Source organism: Perognathus longimembris, chromosome 4 (genome assembly GCF_023159225.1).
Source record: "Perognathus longimembris pacificus isolate PPM17 chromosome 4, ASM2315922v1, whole genome shotgun sequence".
Lineage (NCBI taxonomy): Eukaryota > Metazoa > Chordata > Mammalia > Rodentia > Heteromyidae > Perognathus > Perognathus longimembris.
In genome coordinates, this window is record NC_063164.1 from 23,726,910 (window position 1) to 23,747,413 (window position 20,504).

Sequence of the window (20,504 nt, forward strand, 5' to 3'; positions counted from 1 at the left end):
TTTGCCTATATAAATAATGGCAACAGATATAAAAGCAGCACTAAGAGAAGACAGAAGACAACAGAGAAACTCTTAAGACCTGTCAAGATTAGTTCCAACCTAGAATTCTACACTTTATCAAAAGGTAGGGCTTTCCAAGAAAGCAGATCTCTATTCTAATTATTTTCTTTTTTGGTCTGAGACTAGAACTTGAAGTTGGTACCTGATGCTTTTACTGGTTAATGCTCTACCAATTGAGCCATACCTCCAACCTCCTAGATTTCTAAAAACCATTCATGTGTCCTTCCCAGGAAAAAGTAGGTGCTCCACCAAAACAATGGAGTAGAAGTCCAAGGGAAACACAAAATCTAGAGCACAGAGAATCCAAATAAAGAGAACAGTTATGTGAGAGCCCAGATTTTGAGATATCCCAGAAAAACAGGCAGAGAGCAGGCCTAAGGAAAAACCCATCTGTACTAGAGCAGGATGGCAAAAGGCTGCGAAGGGCTGCCTCCAAAGAAAAAGGAGATATGTTCCAGTAGATAGAAAATATTTTTGATAGACATGTGGCAAATGTTACAACATTTTGGGTAAAAAAAAAAAAAAAAGTAGCTGTTAGAAAACAAGTAAAAATGGGAAACTAATTCCACAAAATAAAATCCCCAGAAAAGAACATGAAAGCAGGGAGAACAGCCAGAGACTACTACTTACTGCATTTGGCTGTTAGAAGTTAACCACGGCTAGGAAATGGGGGCTTTATGAAGTGCTCAGATTCCAGAAGCATTTAAGAGAAAGAATTAAGGGGGGAGGGGCTGGGAATATGGCAATAGTGGCAAGAGGCGTCCCATACATGAGGTCCTGGGTTCGATTCCCCAGCACCACATATACAGAAAATGGCCAGAAGTGGCGCTGTGGCCCAAGTGGCAGAGTGCTAGCCTTGAGCAAAGAAAAGCCAGGGACAGTGCTTAGGCCCTGAGTCCAAGCCCCAGGACTGGCGCAAAAAAAAAAAAAGAATTAAGGGGGTACCAGGTGGCACAGTCAGTCCTATGGCTCAGATGCTGACAGTATTTGTATCATCACAATGTAAAGACACATTAGTGATTTAACACAAACTGTAACCAACATGGAGGAAGTCAAGGGGAAATAGCACCACAGTGGATGGAAGGAGGAAGCCGGCTTTTCACCTCCTATGACAAGGAAATCAACAGCCTCCTAACTAACAGGAGTTAATTTGATGAAGGCAAAATAATCTTCAGGAAGATCTTTATACTACAACTATGTTACTGAAATTTAACCAAATACTTAAAATACTTTAAAAATGGACAGAGCTAAGTCAAGGAATTTCCTGAGTAAATTTAATATTTGAAAAAATAGAAGTGATTTAGAAAATCTACAAAAAGACATCCATGCTAACAATATTAAGCTCCTATCCCATTCTGTAGAAATCATGGTAAGATATACTTTCAACTATTAATTTCTTAACTTTTTAACTGTTTACTTACATGGTTTAAATGGTTGCTCTTCCTCTTTTCACGCACTAAGAATAAAAAAAATTAACTGATCAATTGATACAAATGTCACAAAAAATTAGTCACTAATTATCTAATGATTACCAACATACAAAATGAGGTAAAATTAATTCTATTTTAAAAAAAGAAATCCCAGTATAATTAATAAATCATCAAGATGAGCTCTACAAGGTAAAATCTAAAAACGTAATGTTGTCTTTTTACGTTACAAATAACCTATTAGGTACAAATGAAGCATTACATATACAAAAAAAGAAAAAGGCAAACCAAATAGGGCTAGGTGAGAAACTTGACTAATGAAACAGTTTGCATATTATACATTTGAGGTGCTGTACAGAATTTTCTACAACTTACTGCAATTTGCAGGTCCTGACCATTGACAGCTCTAAGAATCCTAGGAGAAACCAGCACTACTACTGCTAATCTGCTAGACTTTGTCACTGAAAACATGCTACGGAAAAAACGAGTCTCAATTGGAAAGTGCTAAATTTAATTTTTTCGATGAGTATGCAAAACTGAACTATCTTCAGGCACACAAATTCATTTTGCTGTGACAAAGACCAGAAGAATAAGCACTGAAAAGAGGTACTTGGTCACTTGGTTTCCCCACCATCTCCTCCATTACCTCTGGACTTCTCTGTAAGCATACATCCTTCCCACAGAGAGGGGCAGGCATGGGATAGCTTTTCTGGGCATGGATGGGATAGCTTTTCTCCTATGGCTTCCTCAAATTTTACATATGAGAAGCCCACAACTCTTGAAAATATTAAGAAATCCAGCAATGATAAACTAGAAATGACTGCCCAAGACAGACAAAATACAAACCCTGAAAAAACAAGTTAGAAGCCCCACTTTTTAGTGTGCTGCATTATTGCAAACATTACTGAACCTTTGATATTTTTGCCATTGTAGCAAATGTTGTTGTCAACTTAGTTATGTAGGAGGGGATTTGATCTGGGAGGAAAACAAGTAAAGTAAGTAGGAGTGCAGAAAAATCCTACAGTTCTAGTTCTTATTATAAACCAGGATGACAGGAAAGTTACACTAGTTTCAACATACTAGTTAACATTCTAGGAAAAAACCATAGGGCATGTTCGCTCTGAGTTTTATTATATTAGGATGAAAAATTTTTTTTTTTTGGCCAGTCCTGGGCCTTGGACTCAGGGCCTGAGCACTGTCCCTGGCTTCTTCCCGCTCAAGGCTAGCACTCCGCCACTTGAGCCACAGCGCCGCTTCTGGCCGTTTTCTGTATATGTGGTGCTGGGGAATCGAACCTAGGGCCTCGTGTATCCGAGGCAGGCACTCTTGCCACTAGGCTATATCCCCAGCCCCCGAAAATATTTTAAATAGTGCTGAGCACTGGTAGCTCATACCCTAGCTACTCAGGAGGCTGAGGTCCAGAGGACCAGAGTTGGAAGATAGCCTAGGCAGAAAAGTCTTCAAGACACCATCTCCAAAATAACCAGCAAAAAAGCAGGGCTAGAGGCATGGCTCAAATGGCAGCGCATCAGACAAGCAAGCCAAGCAAGTGGAAGGCCCTGGGTTCAGATCCTGGCATCAGTAAAAAAGGTTCTGAGTAGTACATATTTGGATGTGATATAGGTTCATTTGGTGAAAGCCCTTGTAACATGTCAATTAAGGATAAACTACTTTTGATTTGTACACACCAAAACTTGCAAAATCTTTTCATCAAAATCAAAATCTTTTCATCTTTAAAACATGCCCTGTGGAAAAAGAGGAAAGAAGCAAAATAGTACAGAATGCAGTAGAAATAAATCCATCACCACTTCTAAATCATGTGATTGACTGCATCAACAGAAGAGGTAGAAAGCCCACATGTTCTCACTAAGAGAATGTGAAGTGTACCATCATCATATCAAAAGTTACGCGAACACAATAAGGAGTGGAAATTTTACAAACAATGAACAATGAAAATTTTAAACTAATACTTTCTGTAATTGATCACTTAAACAATTTTCAGTCCTTTTCTTCATGAGTAAAGATACTTTCTTACCATCCGTTTGAGATTTGCTGAGGAAAATTGTGCTTGCCCTTGGGTGGTCAGAAGGGTTTGATTCCAAAGCTAAGTCTATAAGGGAGGAGAAAAAGATGTGATCATTAATTAGGTAAGTAGAAAAGTGCATGCTTTACAAAATGGCTACACATTAGGGAAAGGTTTTAAGCGTGTGTGTGTACACGTGCACGTGTGCACACGAGCACTATCCTTTAGCTTTTTTGCTCAAGACTAGCATGCTACCAATTAAACCACAGCTCCTCTCTGGGCTCTTTTTTTTTTTTTTTTTTTTTTGGCCAGTGCTAGGCCATGAACTCAGGGCCTGAGCACTGTCCCTGGCTTCTTTTTTGCTCAAGGCTAGCACTCTGCCACTTGAGCCACCGCGCCACTTCTGGCCATTTTCTGTATATGTGGTGCTGAGGAATCGAACCCAGGGCCTCATGTATACGAGGCAAGCACTCTTGCCACTAGGCCATATCCCCAGTCCCCTCTCTGGGCTTTTGATAGTTAACTGGAGATAAAAATCCCATGGACTTTCCTCTCTTGTGCTGGCTTTGGAACCCTGATGCTTAGATCTCAGCCTCCTGAGGAGCAGGATTATAAATATGAGCCACAAGTGCCTGGCTGTTGGGGAAACAATATAAAACTTCGACCAAGGACCTGTATAATCACATAATCTCTCTGGAATTAATCAGGGTATGTCTTGGGCTACTTTTTAACCTGTATGTAAAAGCTGAATCATCTACACACTCTCTCCTACCTACATATCCAACAGATATACAAGCATTCTCCTCTGTGACATTACTAGAATTATTACTACTTGATTATTTCAGGAAGAGTTCTTGGCCAATTAATGTCAGATAGATACCAGCTCCATATATCAAGTACACTAAAACAAAACTAGTTTTAGCAATTATTCCTTAGACACCATCACATGATTAATTATAATTTAACAAGTAAACTCAGCTGTGACTTTATTTGGGATCTACTTATCATGGCAGATTTGGAAGGATATTCAATGCCCTAATCTACATAACTCCATGGTAGATACTTTTGGCCTCAACTTCCATTTTCCCCACAAGCTTTCTATACTTATTTCACCCTTCAATGGTGGTCTACCATGGAGCAAGGTAGAGCAATCTATTTAATCAATACTACAAGACATTCTTAAACTCCCATAATTCTTACTTTGCCATAGTATGGGATATGAAAAATTGTCACAAGAGGCAAGAAAAACTGCCTGTCTCATGACCAAAATCCATATGTAGTAATGGTAAGGCAAAATTGCCCCAAATCACAATAAATGATATCTTGGCTCTTAACAGATTCCAAATATACAGATACCTTACACACTATATAAGTAACTGAGCCCAATGTGGTAGCTCCATAAATCTTAACACTTGAAAAGAAAAAAGGATCATGAGTTTGAGATTAACATGGGCTATTAGCAAGTTCAAGGCTGGCCTCACTACATAGGGACATCTCAAACCAAATAAAAACTGCTCTAACTAGTGACCTCTGTGTAACAGCACTTCACAAACTTACCAACTTAGAATCCTTCCCCCTCAGTCTAAGTAATATGGTTACATACAATCTTTCACACATACAACACAGAACTTTTTGGTTCTAAGCAAATCCTAATCACCTATCTTGTTCACTTAAACTTTCACTGTACATCTAAACACAAAACTCAAGAAGGCTGGTATAAAAGCAACGACAACATTCAGAAAAGGAAATGAGTCCCAGTGACAAACTGGCATTCCTCCTTCTTCCCAAGGTCTGAGGGCAGGTAGTCCCAGAGGCTTGCCTTCCTCTCCTCTCTTGATCAGGAGAACTGGGACTAAACTATAGAAGGAGGCAAGCCTCATTCTAGAAACATTAGCTGGCTAGTCAGGAACCTGGGATTCGCTTTGCCACTACAAGAAAAAAGCCTTTTTCAAAAAGGAGAGATGTATAGAAGGGAGAACTGAGATAATTTCTAAGATCATTTGATTTCTGGGTCTAGTCATACCAAATTACCTCCTCTGTGAGTTATATACATATCTATTTTTGCTATGTACACATTTATTTTGAAACAGACTTTATAACTCACCACTCTAAGAGACCTGGTTAATCAGAAGTACTGATCACTAAAAGTCACATACTACTGTAACAATGTTACCACAACCAGAAATGTGCAAAAGTTAAAATAATGCCTTGTTTTAAAATTATCAATATATTCACAATCATTACTTTTATTTCATTTCCCTTATGTAACTTGGCCTGGGGCTACAAGGTAAAGCACTAGCATGTAGAGGCCCTGGGTTTGATCCCTAGCACACCCCAAACTGTAACAGAACACAATAAAGCAAAATCCTTTGAGCAGTATACAGTTTATGTTCTATTTTGTACAGAAAAGGCCCTCTCTATTCCATTGTAGTATATTTACTGTTTAACAAATACATAATGTTATAGCAAGTTTTATTCTAATCCTTAGTTAATCCTCTAGTTGTTAGGGCACTTACAAAACATGTGTTTATATTATGAGGAAAATGAAGAATATATATTTTTAAATAGTTCTGTTTTTATCTTCTTAGGAAAGATGACAAGATATGGGACAAACAGATCAAACGAGTGGATCACGTTCCTGGTTCAATGTATACATTGTTCCTTTACATATTTCTGTTCTTTAGGCTTTTAACAACACTTCTAGGTTACAAGTTTAGTTCTCTCATTTTATGCACATTATCCAATGTTACTGCTTTATCCTTAAAACTTAATGACTTTGCTCATGCCCATAATCCTAGCTACTCACGAGGCTAAGATCTGAGGATTGAGATCCAAAGCCAGCTTGAGCAGGAAAATCTGTGGGACTATCTCCAATTCAAGTGGCACTGTGGCTGAAGTGGTATAGCACTAGCCTTGAGCTGACAAGCTCAGGGACAGAGTTCAAGCCTAAAGACCAACCTTAAAAAAAGCTTTAATGACTTTAATATGCTGAAAAATAAGTGAGAAAATAGGTAGCACCAAATAAGCCAATTAGTCATATTCCATAAACCCTGTTTCTATAGAATGGGGAATGTAAATTCCAAATCAACAAAGCATTATTTTTCAAAGTCTTGGAAAACTCAACTTACACCTGATAAGAGTATGTACATATATTCTCATATACGAAAGATATAATTCTTATACTCAACACTAGGAGAACCAAATGAGATGTAAGATTAATCTATATGATATATAATATATAGTAAATGACAAAAGTTTTCAAACCAAAAGCAAAAAGATAGAACATTTTCATTTCATTGGAAAAAAAAACATACCAAAACAGTATCTTAGGTAAATATGTGCTTGGTCTACTCACTACATAGTAAAGCACATACACGATCACACAAGATTATCAAGAATGCCTCCCAGTGATCTTAGCCACACATACACAAGTGGGGGTGGGGGGATAAGGTTGTATGGTGGGTGGGAACAAACCTATTTCCCTTATTTTCTTTCACATAGATTAATTCTCCCCCTTGCTCTTATCCATATAAGAGCACAAGACTCCATAGCAGTAAAAATCATTTTTCACAGTTCCATAGACAGGCAGGCAGACAGACAAGACACATACACACACACACACACACACACACACACTCCATGTAGATATACCAGTTTATTTTGCTAGTCCTTTACTACATGCTTGATTCATTGCCAGTGTTTGATTATTGAAAATAACACAACAAAAATTTTGCACATGTTGTTTCATATTGGTTGAGTTTACATTTAGGATAAATTCCTTTAAGTGGTAATTCTGAATTAAATGCATTTGTCATGTTATGACACTGCCAAATTCCTCCACAATTCCTCAAATCATTTTGTATTCTATCAATAATATATCAATATAAACTCCCATACTACCTCACCAAAGAATACAGCTTTTAGATTTTCTCCCAACAGAAAAGAAACTGCAGCTGGGCATCAGTGACTCATGCCTATAATCCTAGGCAGAAACCATCTAGGCAGAAAAGTCCATGAGACTCTCATCTCCAATAACCAGCAAAAAGCCAGAAGTAAAGCTGTGGCTCAAGTGGTAGAGTGCCAGCCTTGAGTAGAAAGACAATAGGACAGGGGCTGGGAATATGGCCTAGTGGTAAAGTGCTCGCCTCGTATACATGAAGTCCTGGGCTTGATTCCTCAGCACCACGTATATAGAAAAAAGCCGGAAGTGGCGCTGTTGCTCAAGTGGTAGAGTGCTAGCCTTGAGCAAAAAGAAGCCAGGGACAGGGCTCAGGCCTTGAGTTCAAGCCCCAGGTCTGGCAAAAAACAAAAACAAAAAAACTATAGTACAGCACTCAGGACATGAGTTCGAGCACTGGTACTGGCACATGTGTGTGCACACACACGTACACACAAACACACACACACGAAAGTTTTCATCAGCCTTTTTTTAATGTGTGAAGGTATGTTTAAGGATCATCTATATTCCTTTTATTGTGACTTACTTATTCATGTTGTTGTTACCTAGTTTATGCATTTCTTAATTTCTTTAAATCAGCCTATTATTTTAAGTCCTTAACGACTGCATTTTTTGTTCAGGCCACTGGTTCTTCCTTGAACTATTGTACCAGCCTCCTGGTTAGTCACTGTACTTTCACACTTGACTTTCAGAGTCAAAGAGAAACATCCCTTGCCTATAATTCTCCAGCATTTTCCAATTATAATAAATTCCAAATTCTTCATCAAGTTTCTCCAGGTACACAGACCTTTATCTACCATGCATCTTTCTCTGGACACTGCATAGCCACCTTTGTGTCCCTTCTGTCCTTTGCCAGAACCAAGTCTGTTTCAATACAAGGAGCTGTCCCTCCACTTGGAAACCTCTCCCATCCCACATTACTTCTCACTTTTTAAGACAGTTCACGCATCACTTAACGAGAGCACAGGATGTTCATATGACCTGATGCTCTCTTCTCCACTATTACTCTACTTCCTTCCCTCTATTTTCTTGACTGTTCATGTACTGTCTACACCCAACACTCTCTGGAGTATGAAGACCACGGTCAAGGCAGGAACTGACTTGTTCCCATCTGGAATTGCCTGGCAACTCACAAGGGCTCAAGAAATGTATCTCACTGTACTCAAGACTAGTTATGTTTCGCCCAATTTTCTCTTATCTTCTAAGACTTCTTCTAGTGCTCAGAATGGTAGCTATCCAGAAGCAAAGACTAAAGAGAAATTCTTATTACCAACAAAAAGTCAATGCTACCACAATTAGGCTAAGAACATTTAATATTAAAATACCTCACTTACAAAATGACTCACTTTGTCATAAAACAAAATATGCCATATGAATTCATAGTAGGTATGTATTGATAATCAAAATGTTTTTATATATCCCTCCAAATCAAACATTTCATAGGATTATAATTTTACTGTAAAAGATGTGGTTACAAAAAAAGGACAGGTTAAAAAAAATGCTCCATTCGATGGTATAATAAGCTATCAAGAAACATGAGGTAGAGCTGCATGTACTGATGCTGGAAGCATCCTGGACTGCTCTCCAGGTACTACTACTGTACAAGAACTTATTTCATTGCTTTAAGTTACAAAACAGCATATACAGAGTAGTCTCATTTTTATAAAAATAAGCAAAATGGTATATCCATATGCATATAAAAGGTTTGGAAAAATGAACATCAAACTACAAGTAAAACAGCATGGGTATTCTGAGTGTGAATGAATGACTTTTCTGGTTTTTGATTCTTTAATGAAACACTTTGATAGTTATACGCAGACATATACATATGTTTATGTATAAAAATAAGTGTTTAAAGTAGCTACTGGAGCCAGACACTGGTGGCTCACTCCTGGAAATCCTTGCTACTAGAAAGGCTGAGATCTGAAGATTGTGGTTTGAACCCAGCCTAGACAGAAAGTCTGTAAAATTCTTAACTACAAACCACCAAAAAAAGCAGGAAGTGGAACTGTGGCTCAAGTGACAAAGCACTAGCCTTTAGCAAAAAAGCTCATGGATAACACCCAGGCCCAGTGCAAGCCTGAGGACCCAGGCACACACACAGAAGAAAAAAGCTGCTGGAAAGAGAAAAGATTCGTTGTTCAGAGCTTTTTATCTTATTGCTATTTCTTTCCTTTAATATCTTGTAATTGGTATTATTAGCAGTTATATCACATATACTGTCCAATAAAGGCACAGTAGAAAATACTTCTGAGTGTATCTGAATCCTACTAGGTTCCTTAGGCATGTCTCTAAAGTGAACTGGAAATGTTCTAAAATGTTTCAGGAGAAAACAAAACAGATTATGTATGATTTTTGTTTAAGAAAGCAAAATAATTCAATTATTCAGTAGAGATATAAAACAAGAGCTGATATAACAGTCAATTCTGAAATTACTCCTATCACTCAATTGAATACAGAAAATTTACCTAAAACATTTTTGGTGGTGCTGGAAAACCTAACACTTCATACATGAGCATCTCACCCCCAGAAAAAATTTAATGTTGGAAGAAAAATTAAACTGAAAATTATGTAACATGTTAAAAGTAATCAATTCTTAGATCTTGTGATCACCAATTCTTAGATCTTCAGCTAAGATTCCTTTATCCCAGTCCTCTGCTTCCTACTCCTCTCTCTTCCAGCTTTTCCTAATGGTTCTTTGTTACAGCTTCAATTCCTGATTACCAGAACAAACCCATTTACTTGACCAGTACGCTTAGGTCATACCTATTCTTTTCTTTTCTTTTTTTTTTTTTTTTTGGCCAGTCCTGGGCCTTGGACTCAGGGCCTGAGCACTGTCCCTGGCTTCTTTCTGCTCAAGGCTAGCACTCTGCCACTTGAGCCACAGCGCCACTTCTGGCCATTTTCTGTATATGTGGTGCTGGGGAATCGAACCCAGGGCCTCATGTATATGAGGCAGGCACTCTTGCCACTAGGCCATATCCCCAGCCCCTATTCTTTTCTATCTAAATGAATATGAAAGGTAAATGTTAGTATAAGTTGGTAAAATAAAGTTGAAATGGAATTAGTTAGGATGGGAGTTAAGTTCTGAGAGAAAGAGAAATCTACTTTGAGGGAAAATCTAAGATGCATTCTGGAAAGTTTTCTTAAGACTGTCAGAGTGGCATATCAACCACTTCCATGTTTAGGGCTTCATTCGTCCATTCAGAAGCTATTCTAGAGCTTCATGTCTAGTTTTTTTTCTTCATCAGAATACAAACATAGCCTTCCTTCATATTTAGGCCAAGTGTGATGCATATGAATGTGTTGTCATACTAAAAATTATATTAAGGTCCCATTTGGGACTCTCGTCCAACATTACTAAAATCAAAGGCTTACACTACAGAAGGGATATTTCCACAAGTATGTTATATATATAAAACATATATATATAAAACATATATATAACACACACAAAATACACGTTCTGAGTTTAAAGGTACAGGTAAATCATATTCATTCTTTCAAAAATGTCGACCTCTTAAATGAAGGCAAATACATAACAAAGTTTAATTATTCTAACAAAGACACTAAAAACCCTAGTAAAGTTTTAATGTAAGAGCTTTGAGACATTTCCTCTACAGTACTGAAACAGCCTCTAGCATACGCTAAGAGGGTTAAAAGACTTTTATGTTAGTGTTTCATATTTCAAAGGACTTCCCTTCAAAAACCACGTTGCTACTCAGTATTATTTTTCTTATTGAAGTAGCTTGGGTTTCCAAAATTCTAAGCATAAAAAACTTTTGCAGCTGGCCTCCCTCCCACCTCACTCTCCAGCGATTTAGAATGAAGAACTTTCTTTTACCTCAACATTCTCAGCGCAAAACAGAGCTCTACTGGCAGAAAGGGTAGGGAAGGAGGGGAGCTAGAGAAGGAGCCAAGCTCTGGCAGGAGCTGGCATTTTAACGCCCAATTAAAGCCTACGTTCACGTTTTGATCTCCATTGTATCATCTGACCAACATCTCACTTCTCTTTTAGAATAGCAGTAAAGTTTGTTCAGTGACCCTCAGTAGGGGTGGAGATGCTATTTGTCTAAGTGGGCATTTTAAACAACTCCGTGGTTAAACTCCTTTGGTTTAAAAACAAAACTACTTTTCCGCAGCTCTGCATCTGACCCTTTCCACAGTTATTTTTAAAGCTTCTTCCCCCACCCCTCCCAATTTTCTTTCCTTCAGTGTTCATGTTATAGCTGGAAGGAATAAAGCAGCTTCAATTCAGGCGACTTAAAAGAGCCTACTTAAAGAATATCATATAAATTCCTATGGCAACCTCTATTTGAATTTAAATAAGTCTCAAACGTTTGGGTCTGAATGACTGGAACATCAGCCAGTCCGATTAGGCTCTTACCTGGCTCCTTCACTTTAGGTACCATCTGGACAGGTAAAGACAAGGAATACCAAGGCTGGGATATTTGAATTTTCGTTGGGGAAAAAAAAATGGGGTGGGGGGGATGGTGGGGGGAACGGATATACAAAAAGAAAAGTCTTGATCAAGTCCCACCAGATGATGCAAAGAGCTAGGAAGAGGAAGGGGCCGCGGGCAAGAGGGTCGCAGGCAGGGTTGGGGGTGGGATGAAAGGAGGGTGCCAGGCTTGGGAAGGACAGGAACTGGCCCGACGCGACCGGACCCGAGCCTAAGAGTTAGCCTTCACGCCCCCCCCCCCCGGTGTCTAGCCCCGGGGAAGCCGGCTACCGGGCAGGAAGGAGCCGCGGGCGAGGACCGCCTCCGGGCAGCCGGACCTCCGGGGGCGGCGGTGGCCGGGGCCACCTCCTCACCTTCGGGCATCTCCCGGTCGCTGATGTGCTGCAGGTGGTGGCCCTCGCCGGCTCCAAAATCCAAGTCGGCGGGCTCCGCAGCCGCGGGCGCCGGTGCTACCGCCACCGCGTCCCCCGCCGCCGCCTCGCAGAGCTCAGACTCATAGTCCGCGTCCGCCGGCCCCGCGCGCCGGCCCAGCTTGGGGCTGGCATTGGGGGACACGCAACAGGTCAGCGTGTTCCCCATGGGGCGCCCCCGCTCCTCCCGCCGCCGCCGCCGGCGGCGCCTTCGCCCGCCCCCGACTCCGCCGCGCTCCGCCGCCGCCCCCTCCCCCAACAATGGCGCGGTCGACGCGGGCAGCCCCGGGGCTGTGCCGGGGCAGCGCGGCGCCGGCCGCCACGGCCTCGCCCGCCACTCGCCCGCCCGCCCCGCCGCCCGGCCCGGGGCAGGGCTCCGGCCTCGGCCGCACCCCCGCCGACACGCCGCAGCCGCCTCCCCCGAGCCGACTAGTCTGCGAGGGCGGCGACCAGCCCGGCTTATTTAAAAGGGGTGGGGACCCGAGCAACGCTACGAGCCGCAGCCACTGCTGGCCGAGAGCGCGGCTGGAGCTCCTCCTCCTTCCGCCGCCGCCTCCGGACTGAGAGCCGCTAACCGGAACGCGTCCTGCGGTCACCTGGGTTTCCACGAACCAATCACAGTCGGAATTCTCTCCGCACGCCCGCCCATCTCCCCGGCACGTGACTCACAATGCCCCGCCCCGCCCCGCCCTCCGGCACCGGTATCCTGGACTGGGGTTTCCATTCATCGTCCGCCGCGCGGAGCCCTCCGGTCCCACTCCCGGCACCGGAGCGCGTGCGGCGGTTCCGAGCTGTCCGAGCGCCCAGGCTTCGTGGAAAGTTCCTGCTGGTGAGCTGCTGCTGATGTCAGCAACGCGGATTCTCCTAATCCGACAGCTTTGATTGCCTCACTGAACTTTGTTACACCCCATCTAGGGACTGGTGTTTTGCTGTTGTTCGTTCTTAAACAATATAAATAATCGAACACGCCTGTCTTGCGAGAGTTACGTTTTCCCCCGTAATCTGACCGCACAATTCCTGGGGCTCTGGTGGCACGCTCAATAAAGAGCTGTGGACACGTCACCTCTCCACTCCCTCATCCGTCCTGGTGGAGATCAAACTGGTCCCACCTAGATTTAAACACCCGGAGTAGCCAACTCCTTTTCACCCACACACCCTCTCCCGCTTATTTCTTCTTTCTGTGGCAAGGGTTTCCATATTCTCCTTTTTACACACACACACACACACACACACACAGAGTAGTTGTACAAAGCGGTTTCAATTTCCTTTAGTCAGGTGATGAGTACAATGCATCTTGATGTCTGTGATGTTCTAACCATCTTTCCCCATCCCATCCCCACCCAACTTAAGTCGTTGAATGTACATAACGAAACACTGACTATCATGACGGCAGATGTCCCTCCTTAACAAGGCAGAAATCACAGCTTTCTCCTCTGAAACTGGAAAAAAAAAGAAAAAGAAAGAAAACGCAATGTAGGATCCTCAAGCACTATATGCTGGATACCTTTCCAAGAGAGGTAATTATTTAACTCTTAAAAGCAATCCCAGACAGACGTTTGTGGCTCACGCCTGTAATCCTAGCTACTCAGGAGACTGAGATCTAAAGATCATGGTTCAAAGCTAGCCCAAAAAGGAAAGTCCATGAGACTCTTACATTTGATGAACCATCAAAAAAAAAAAAAAAGAAAAGAAAAGAAAAGAAAAGCCAAAAATGGCGCTGTGGCTCAAAATGGTAGAGCACTAGTCTTGAGTACAAAAGCTCAGGGACATAGCCCAGGCCCTGAGTTCAAACCTCATAACTGGCACACACACACACACACACACACACACACAGCAAACCCATCTGACATCTTACAGATTTCACAGAGGGAAACCTTGAAATACAGAAGTTAGGTAACTTCCAATGTCACATGACTAGAGAGTAGAGTCTGTCTTGTCTGAATCCTCAGCAATCTAGATTGCCCAAAGCATCTTTTATCATTATTTGAGAGAAATTTAGTGGATTTTGCATTTATTTATTATGTTTTGTTATAAAGGTGGTGTACAGAGGGATTAGTTTCATAAGTTGGTAATGAGTACATTTGTTTTTGGACAGTGTCACCCCTTCTTTGCTCACTCCCTGTTTTTCCCCTCCTGTTCCTACCCACAAGTTGTATAGTTCATTTTCAACATAGTGTCTACTAGGTACTACTACTACCCATTTGCCCCTCCATTTCTGTACTCTGCTTCCCCACCCCAGATTAAACAAATACAACAGAAAAGAAAAAAAGGGGGGATTATGTTTCTATTTCCTGGAGTTGATTTTGATGAATATTATTTTATTTGCTCAGAGGCATTACACATTTGTATTCCTCCCCTAAAAGTCTCCTCCTCTGATCTCAATGTATGTGACTGCCTAGATGTTAGTGAATTCTGCTTGTTTTCTTTTGTTTTTGATCAGAAGAATAATCTTTTCATTCGGATTTTAGAATGCCTTTTCTTCATTCAACCTCCATTTAGACCAGGCACTGTAGGTGGGATACCAACCCTCTGTGAGTTCTGGCACATGAGAAAACAAAGATTTAGAATGTCCAATTTTCTGAGGTCATACTGCTGGACTATGCTTGATCTTAGGATGCAAGTTGAGCACTATCTGACCTCAAAGGAGATGCTGAAATGGAGTGAAACAAGCCACTGGGAGTTGAGAAGTAACTATGACATACACTGCACAATGAGGAGGGATGAAAGGAAGGGAGAGGACCAGTTAAGAGATCACATTCACCCAGGAAAAGAGAGAGGGTTCAGACTAAGGGCAGTAGTAGCAATGCTAAGATTCTGATTTGGGGAACTAGGTAAGTAGCAGTGCCTTCCTCTCAGAGAATGAAGGAAGAATAGGTTTGGGAATGAAATTAGTTTTTAAATTCTAAGATAGAAATGGAGTTGGATATAAACCTCTGTTTATATAAGTCCAATTTATGACATCCCAATTTATGCTTTCAAAAAGAGCACACATACTAAAACCAAAAAAATGGATGATTGGAGAAATTAATATTCACATACTAAGAATATTACATTTGTTTTAATGGTTACTTTCATGAAACAAGTCGGACTCTGGCATTTTTCAAAACAGGTATCGTGTATAAAATGAATGTTAAACAAAAACATTAAAATTACATATAGAGGGCTGGGATGTAGCTCAGTGGCAAAGCACTTGCCTAGCAAGTGCAATGTCCTGGGTTCGATCCGCAGTACCAAAAAAGAAAAAGACCAAAAAAAATTACATATAGAATGCCAGGCACTAGTGGCTCACTCCTATAATCCTACTTACTCAAGAGGCTGAGATCTGAGTATTGTGGTTCAAAGCCAGCCCAGGCAGGAAAGTCTGTGAGACTCATCTCCAATTAAGCACCAGGAAACCAGAAGAGGTGCTGTGGCTCAAAGTGATAGAGTATTAGCCTGGAACAAAAAGAACTCAGGGATTGTGCCTAGGCCAAGAGTTAAAGCTCTATGACCAACAACAACAACAAAATTACATATAAAAAATGCCACCATGAGCAGTGGACATCAAGGGACCTGAGTATTGGGCAAGAATGGCTAACTCGGGGGGGCCCTAGGCAGCAGAGGTAAGGTCTACCCCTCATTTCTGTGCACCTAGCACAGAGCTTGGCAATTAGGCTAGGCGCTCAGTGTGCATGATCATTTAGTAAAGTCAAATGCTACCAGGAGAGCAGGGAAACTACATATACCATTGGCTCTGGCAACCTGGTGATTGGTAAGGTTGGTAGCAGGCGGTAGGGAAAGAAATGAATTGGAGATGAGAAACTGAAGCAGGAACTCAGGCTTCTCAGTTCTAATATTTGGCTGGAAAGAGAGAGACCTATTTAAAAGATGTGGTGCACACTTATTAGACCCCAGCTCTCAGGTGACTCCGGTAGGAGAATCACAAGTTGGAGTCTAGCCTGGGATATCTAGAAAGGGTGTAGTGAGATGTAGTTCAGGGGCAAAACACTTGCCTAGCAAGTGCAACATCCTGGGTTCAATTCCCAGTACCAAAAAAGAAAAGACAGAAAAAAAAGAAAGAAAGAAGAAAGGGTCTACTTCAAAAAATTAAAGGGGAGAGGTAGAGGAATACAGTTACGTTTTTCTCTTTTTAATATGAAAAAACAGCTGGACATATTTTAATATTAAAAAGTAAGAGTTTACGTAGAAAACAAAATTTTTGAACTTAGAGAAAAAGGGAGAATTGGTGGAATGAGTTCCCCCAGGAAAGCAAAAGTAGGTGCAACCCAGAGCAGGGATAGAGTGGCTTTGGGATGCAAAGGAAAGAAGGGAGAAAAGACCCACGTGACCCCTGAGACATTTCTGAAGGAGGAGAGGTTTTAGAAGCACTCACTAGATTATCTCTGTTTTTCTTCATTATTAGCAGACTTCTGTTTGGAAAATCATTAAGAGAAAGATAGAATTATTTCTAGGAAAGTCTACACTTGAAAAAAACAAACCTCACTATGCCTAATGAAAACCAAACATATTATCCTTCTGTATCCATAGGAGATTGATTTCAGGACCTTCCACTGGATGATCCTCAAGTCCTTATATATATATATATATATATATATATATATATATATGTTGGTGGTGGTGGTGGTAGTCCTGGGCCTTGAACTCAGGGCTTGGGAGCTGTCCCTGAATTTTTTCACTCAAGGCTAGCATTGTACCACTTTGAGCCACAGCTCCACTTCCTGTTTTCTAGTGTTAATTGGAAATAAGAGTCTCATGGAGTTTCCTGCTTGGTCTGGCTTTGAACCAGGATTCTGAGATCTCATCAGCTTCCTGGCTAGCTATGATTATAGGCATGAGCCACCAGCCCCAGATTAGATTTTTTTTTAATACTTAATCTGTGTTTTCTTAAATACAGACAAGAAAGTGCTTATGTTTAGTACAGATGCAACTCCATGTATGCTGAACTCACAACTACCAAGATTCGCTGTGCTACCATCTCTCAGATGTAAATGAATCAAAGATAATTTTGAGGAAAGCCCAAAGAACTTATATGCAAACAAGTTTATTACAAAAGTGGAAGATTGGACTTACTATTTCCTCCAAAATGGTTCAAAGAAATAGCAAGGACTTTTAAAGAAGAGTTAAAAGAAATCAAGAGGGGAATGATATGTAAAATGCCTGTATGAACTTCTGCAGACCAGTTAACCACATAAGAGAGGACAAAAAAGGGGCCAGAGGGAACTCTCCTTTTAATAAGAAGGAAAGGACACTTCAAAAGCAAGGAAGCAGAGATGAGTAATTTCTAATTTACTTCTATTTAGAAGACTTAAGTAAGGTTTGAGGACAAAAAAAAATCTATTAAAACATGGGAAACCACAATGGATTAGATAGTATTCTGTGGAGTTCAGTAATCAACATCTAGTTAAATCCTCAGAACCTAGGGATTGCATTCCATAAGAATAATATTGTCTGGAGCTCTAGGAATGTTAGGTACCATTTTAGATGGTTCCTCTAGACTTGTAATATCTAAGATCAAGTTACATAATTGTGCCCGCAATAAACAATAGACATACACACAAATATAGGTATGCATGACCCTGATAACTAAACAATTTAAAATCTGTTAAGCAGAAAGATATTGGGAAGTGGTGTTATGAGAAACATTTGAAAATATTGTATTTGAAAGTAACATCAGGAAGCCTTAAAAAATTCCTGTTGTTCTGACAGTGGAAAAAGTAGGAAAGAAAAGAGAAACAAATAGGGAATATGTGGTTTGAATTAAGCAAGAGCTTAAAAGAAAGAAGCTGAGACTTTGTTCTCATGGGCATAGAGTAAATATATTAATTCACCCATTCAGTCACTATTCATTCAGTCGCTGAGCATTTAGCCATATAGTTTCTATGTGCTGAAGATACCTCCCCTCCCCCACTTTTTCTTTCATTTTCTCCCCTCAGGGCTCTGTTGTCCATCACTTCCGCCCTCATGGCCCAAGACGGCTACTGACCTGCAGCTATTGTATCTTCATTTCAGAGAGCAGAATAGAGGTCAGGGAGGTTTCATTTTAGAGCACCCATAGAGTACAATACTCAGATATTGCTACGCTGCGCTTAAAGTTCAGTGATGTGGCCATATCCAAGCTTTGAAGGAGGCTCAACAAAGATGACGGATACTGAAGGGACAACTGGATATTGGAAGGGAACTAGCATTTTATGTCATAATCTCTAAGATTAGAAAGGTTTCACCTTAAAGCAAGAATGATCACAATACAATTGCATAACCCTTTGCAAGAATATACTAAAACCTACATAAGGAGTTTTGTAATGATCTGGTAAAATGAGAAAAAAGGCACAGAGGCTTAGGGCAGTCACATGACTTACTATGTGTAGGTAACGTATATCAATTGAGATGAGAATACAAACTTATTTGAAACAATGCTTGGGGTGGAGGAAGCACAAAAAATATTAGTTTTGCTATGCCATCATGGCAGATAAAACCCAGTGGATAGGCCAGTTCTGACTTGAAATTTCTTAGCATCAATCCTTTATGGGATAAACTCTAGGAAGAGCAGTTGTTTTAAGGGAAATGGAGAGCTTCCTTTTGCTTTCCTGGGCCCCTTATGCTTCTCCATTTTATAAGGTTTATTTGCTTCTGGTCTCATTAGTCTAGAGGATATAAAATCTTTCTAAGCCTACTGTTAGTATTGCCTCAGATCACCTCCAAATGGGGATAGAAGAGTGGTGTGTAAGCCAGGCACTGCTGTCTCACGCCTCTAATCATAGCTAATCAGGAGGCTGAGATCTGAGGATCATGATCTGAAACCAGCCCGAGAAAAAAAGTCTGTGAGACTCTTGCCTCCAGTTAACCAGCAAAAAGCCAGAAGTAGAGTGGTAGCTCAAGTGATCGAATTATTAGCCTAGAGTGATAAAGCTAAGGAATAGCACCTCTCCCTGAGTTGAGCTCAAGGATTGACATCGTTTATTTAAAAAAAAAAAAAAAAAAGTCTTCAGGCTCCTGGTTGACTAAAGACCTCAGCTCTACTCCCAGCTCCAAGGACTCAAGTGCATGCAGTCTGGACCACCTACCTTGCAATACCACCCTCTACACTTGCCCATGAAATAAAATCACTGTGAAATCCACTTGGGAACCAAGCAATGTGTAAATTGTTAATTATCGCAATTGTTATCCCCTTCCCCCCACCTCCCCTCAGCATTTACATGCTTCACTGTTCCTGCTTGCTGGAGTTGTATGGTCCTTCTAAGATGCATTAACAGCGTGGAGTGTGTGTGTGTGCGTGTGTGTGTGTGTGTGTGTGTGTGTGTGTGTGTGTGTGTGTGTGTTTCTTTGTGCCAATCCTGGGTCTTGAACTCAGGGTCTGGGTGCTATCCCTAAGGTGTTTTTTTTTTGTTGTTGTTTGTTTGTTTCTTTAAGGCTAGAGCTCAACCACTTGAGCCACAGGTCCACTGTTCACTTCCAGGTTTTTGATGGTTAACTGGAGATAAGAGTCTCATTTTTCCTGCCCAGGCTGACTTTGGGCCACAATTTTCAGATCTGTCTCCTGAATAGCTAGGATTATAGGAGTGAGCCACCTATGCCCAGTGTTGCCTTACTTGGCCAGGGTTTCTTACAATAGAATCTTTTTTTTTCTGGCAATGACTTAACAATATGTTCCCTCAGGTTTCTTCCAGCAGCCTTTCTGACAGCAGCCTCCTCAAATCAAGCTGACAACAGAGAAGACAATGCTGGAGGAGGATGAGGAGGAGTTCCATTAAACTTGACAGCAGGGAAGAGTTTGAAGAAGTCTTTCAACCAGGTTTTTAGGCTAAATACAAAGCATATGGGTGTGAGGGTGTGACTCTCCTCATAATACTTTTTATCCCCATAGCCTGGAGTCCCCCCTGACTGGTACCTTTAGGATTTTTCTTTTAGGATTGAGACCAGAATCTGGACGAGGGTAGGAGCCAGGAAACTTACCACATTGCTAGAACAATTGCTTATTTATTTTATTTAATTTTTGTAGTACTGGGGTTTGAACTTAGGGCCACACACTTATTAGGCTAAAACGCTACCACTTGAGCCATACTCTACCACTTAGTCATGACCTCAGCTCTTTCTGTTTCAGCTTACATAAGATAACATCTCTTGTCAGCCTCTGACAGCAATATTCCAACCTCTGCTTCCTGGGAAG

The 20,504-nt window shown here is 41.1% G+C and overlaps 1 protein-coding gene across 3 annotated transcripts in view; it reads right to left on the reverse strand.

Moving 5' to 3' along the window:
- Positions 1–12,577, reverse strand: part of Ccnyl1 (cyclin Y like 1) — a 34,965-nt gene extending 22,388 nt beyond the window's left edge. The window contains exons 1-3 of one of the 3 annotated variants that reach the window (XM_048344867.1): positions 12,284–12,577; positions 3,523–3,597; positions 1,482–1,516 (exon numbers count right to left, since the gene is read on the reverse strand). In XM_048344867.1, coding sequence (XP_048200824.1) covers positions 1,482–1,516; positions 3,523–3,597; positions 12,284–12,509 — 336 coding nt within the window. In that variant the 5' untranslated portion in view covers positions 12,510–12,577. The remainder of the gene's footprint in view (positions 1–1,481; positions 1,517–3,522; positions 3,598–12,283) is intronic. The other 2 variants (XM_048344866.1, XM_048344865.1) reach the window with 2 other exon arrangements.
- Between the last annotated feature and the right edge of the window lie 7,927 nt (positions 12,578–20,504).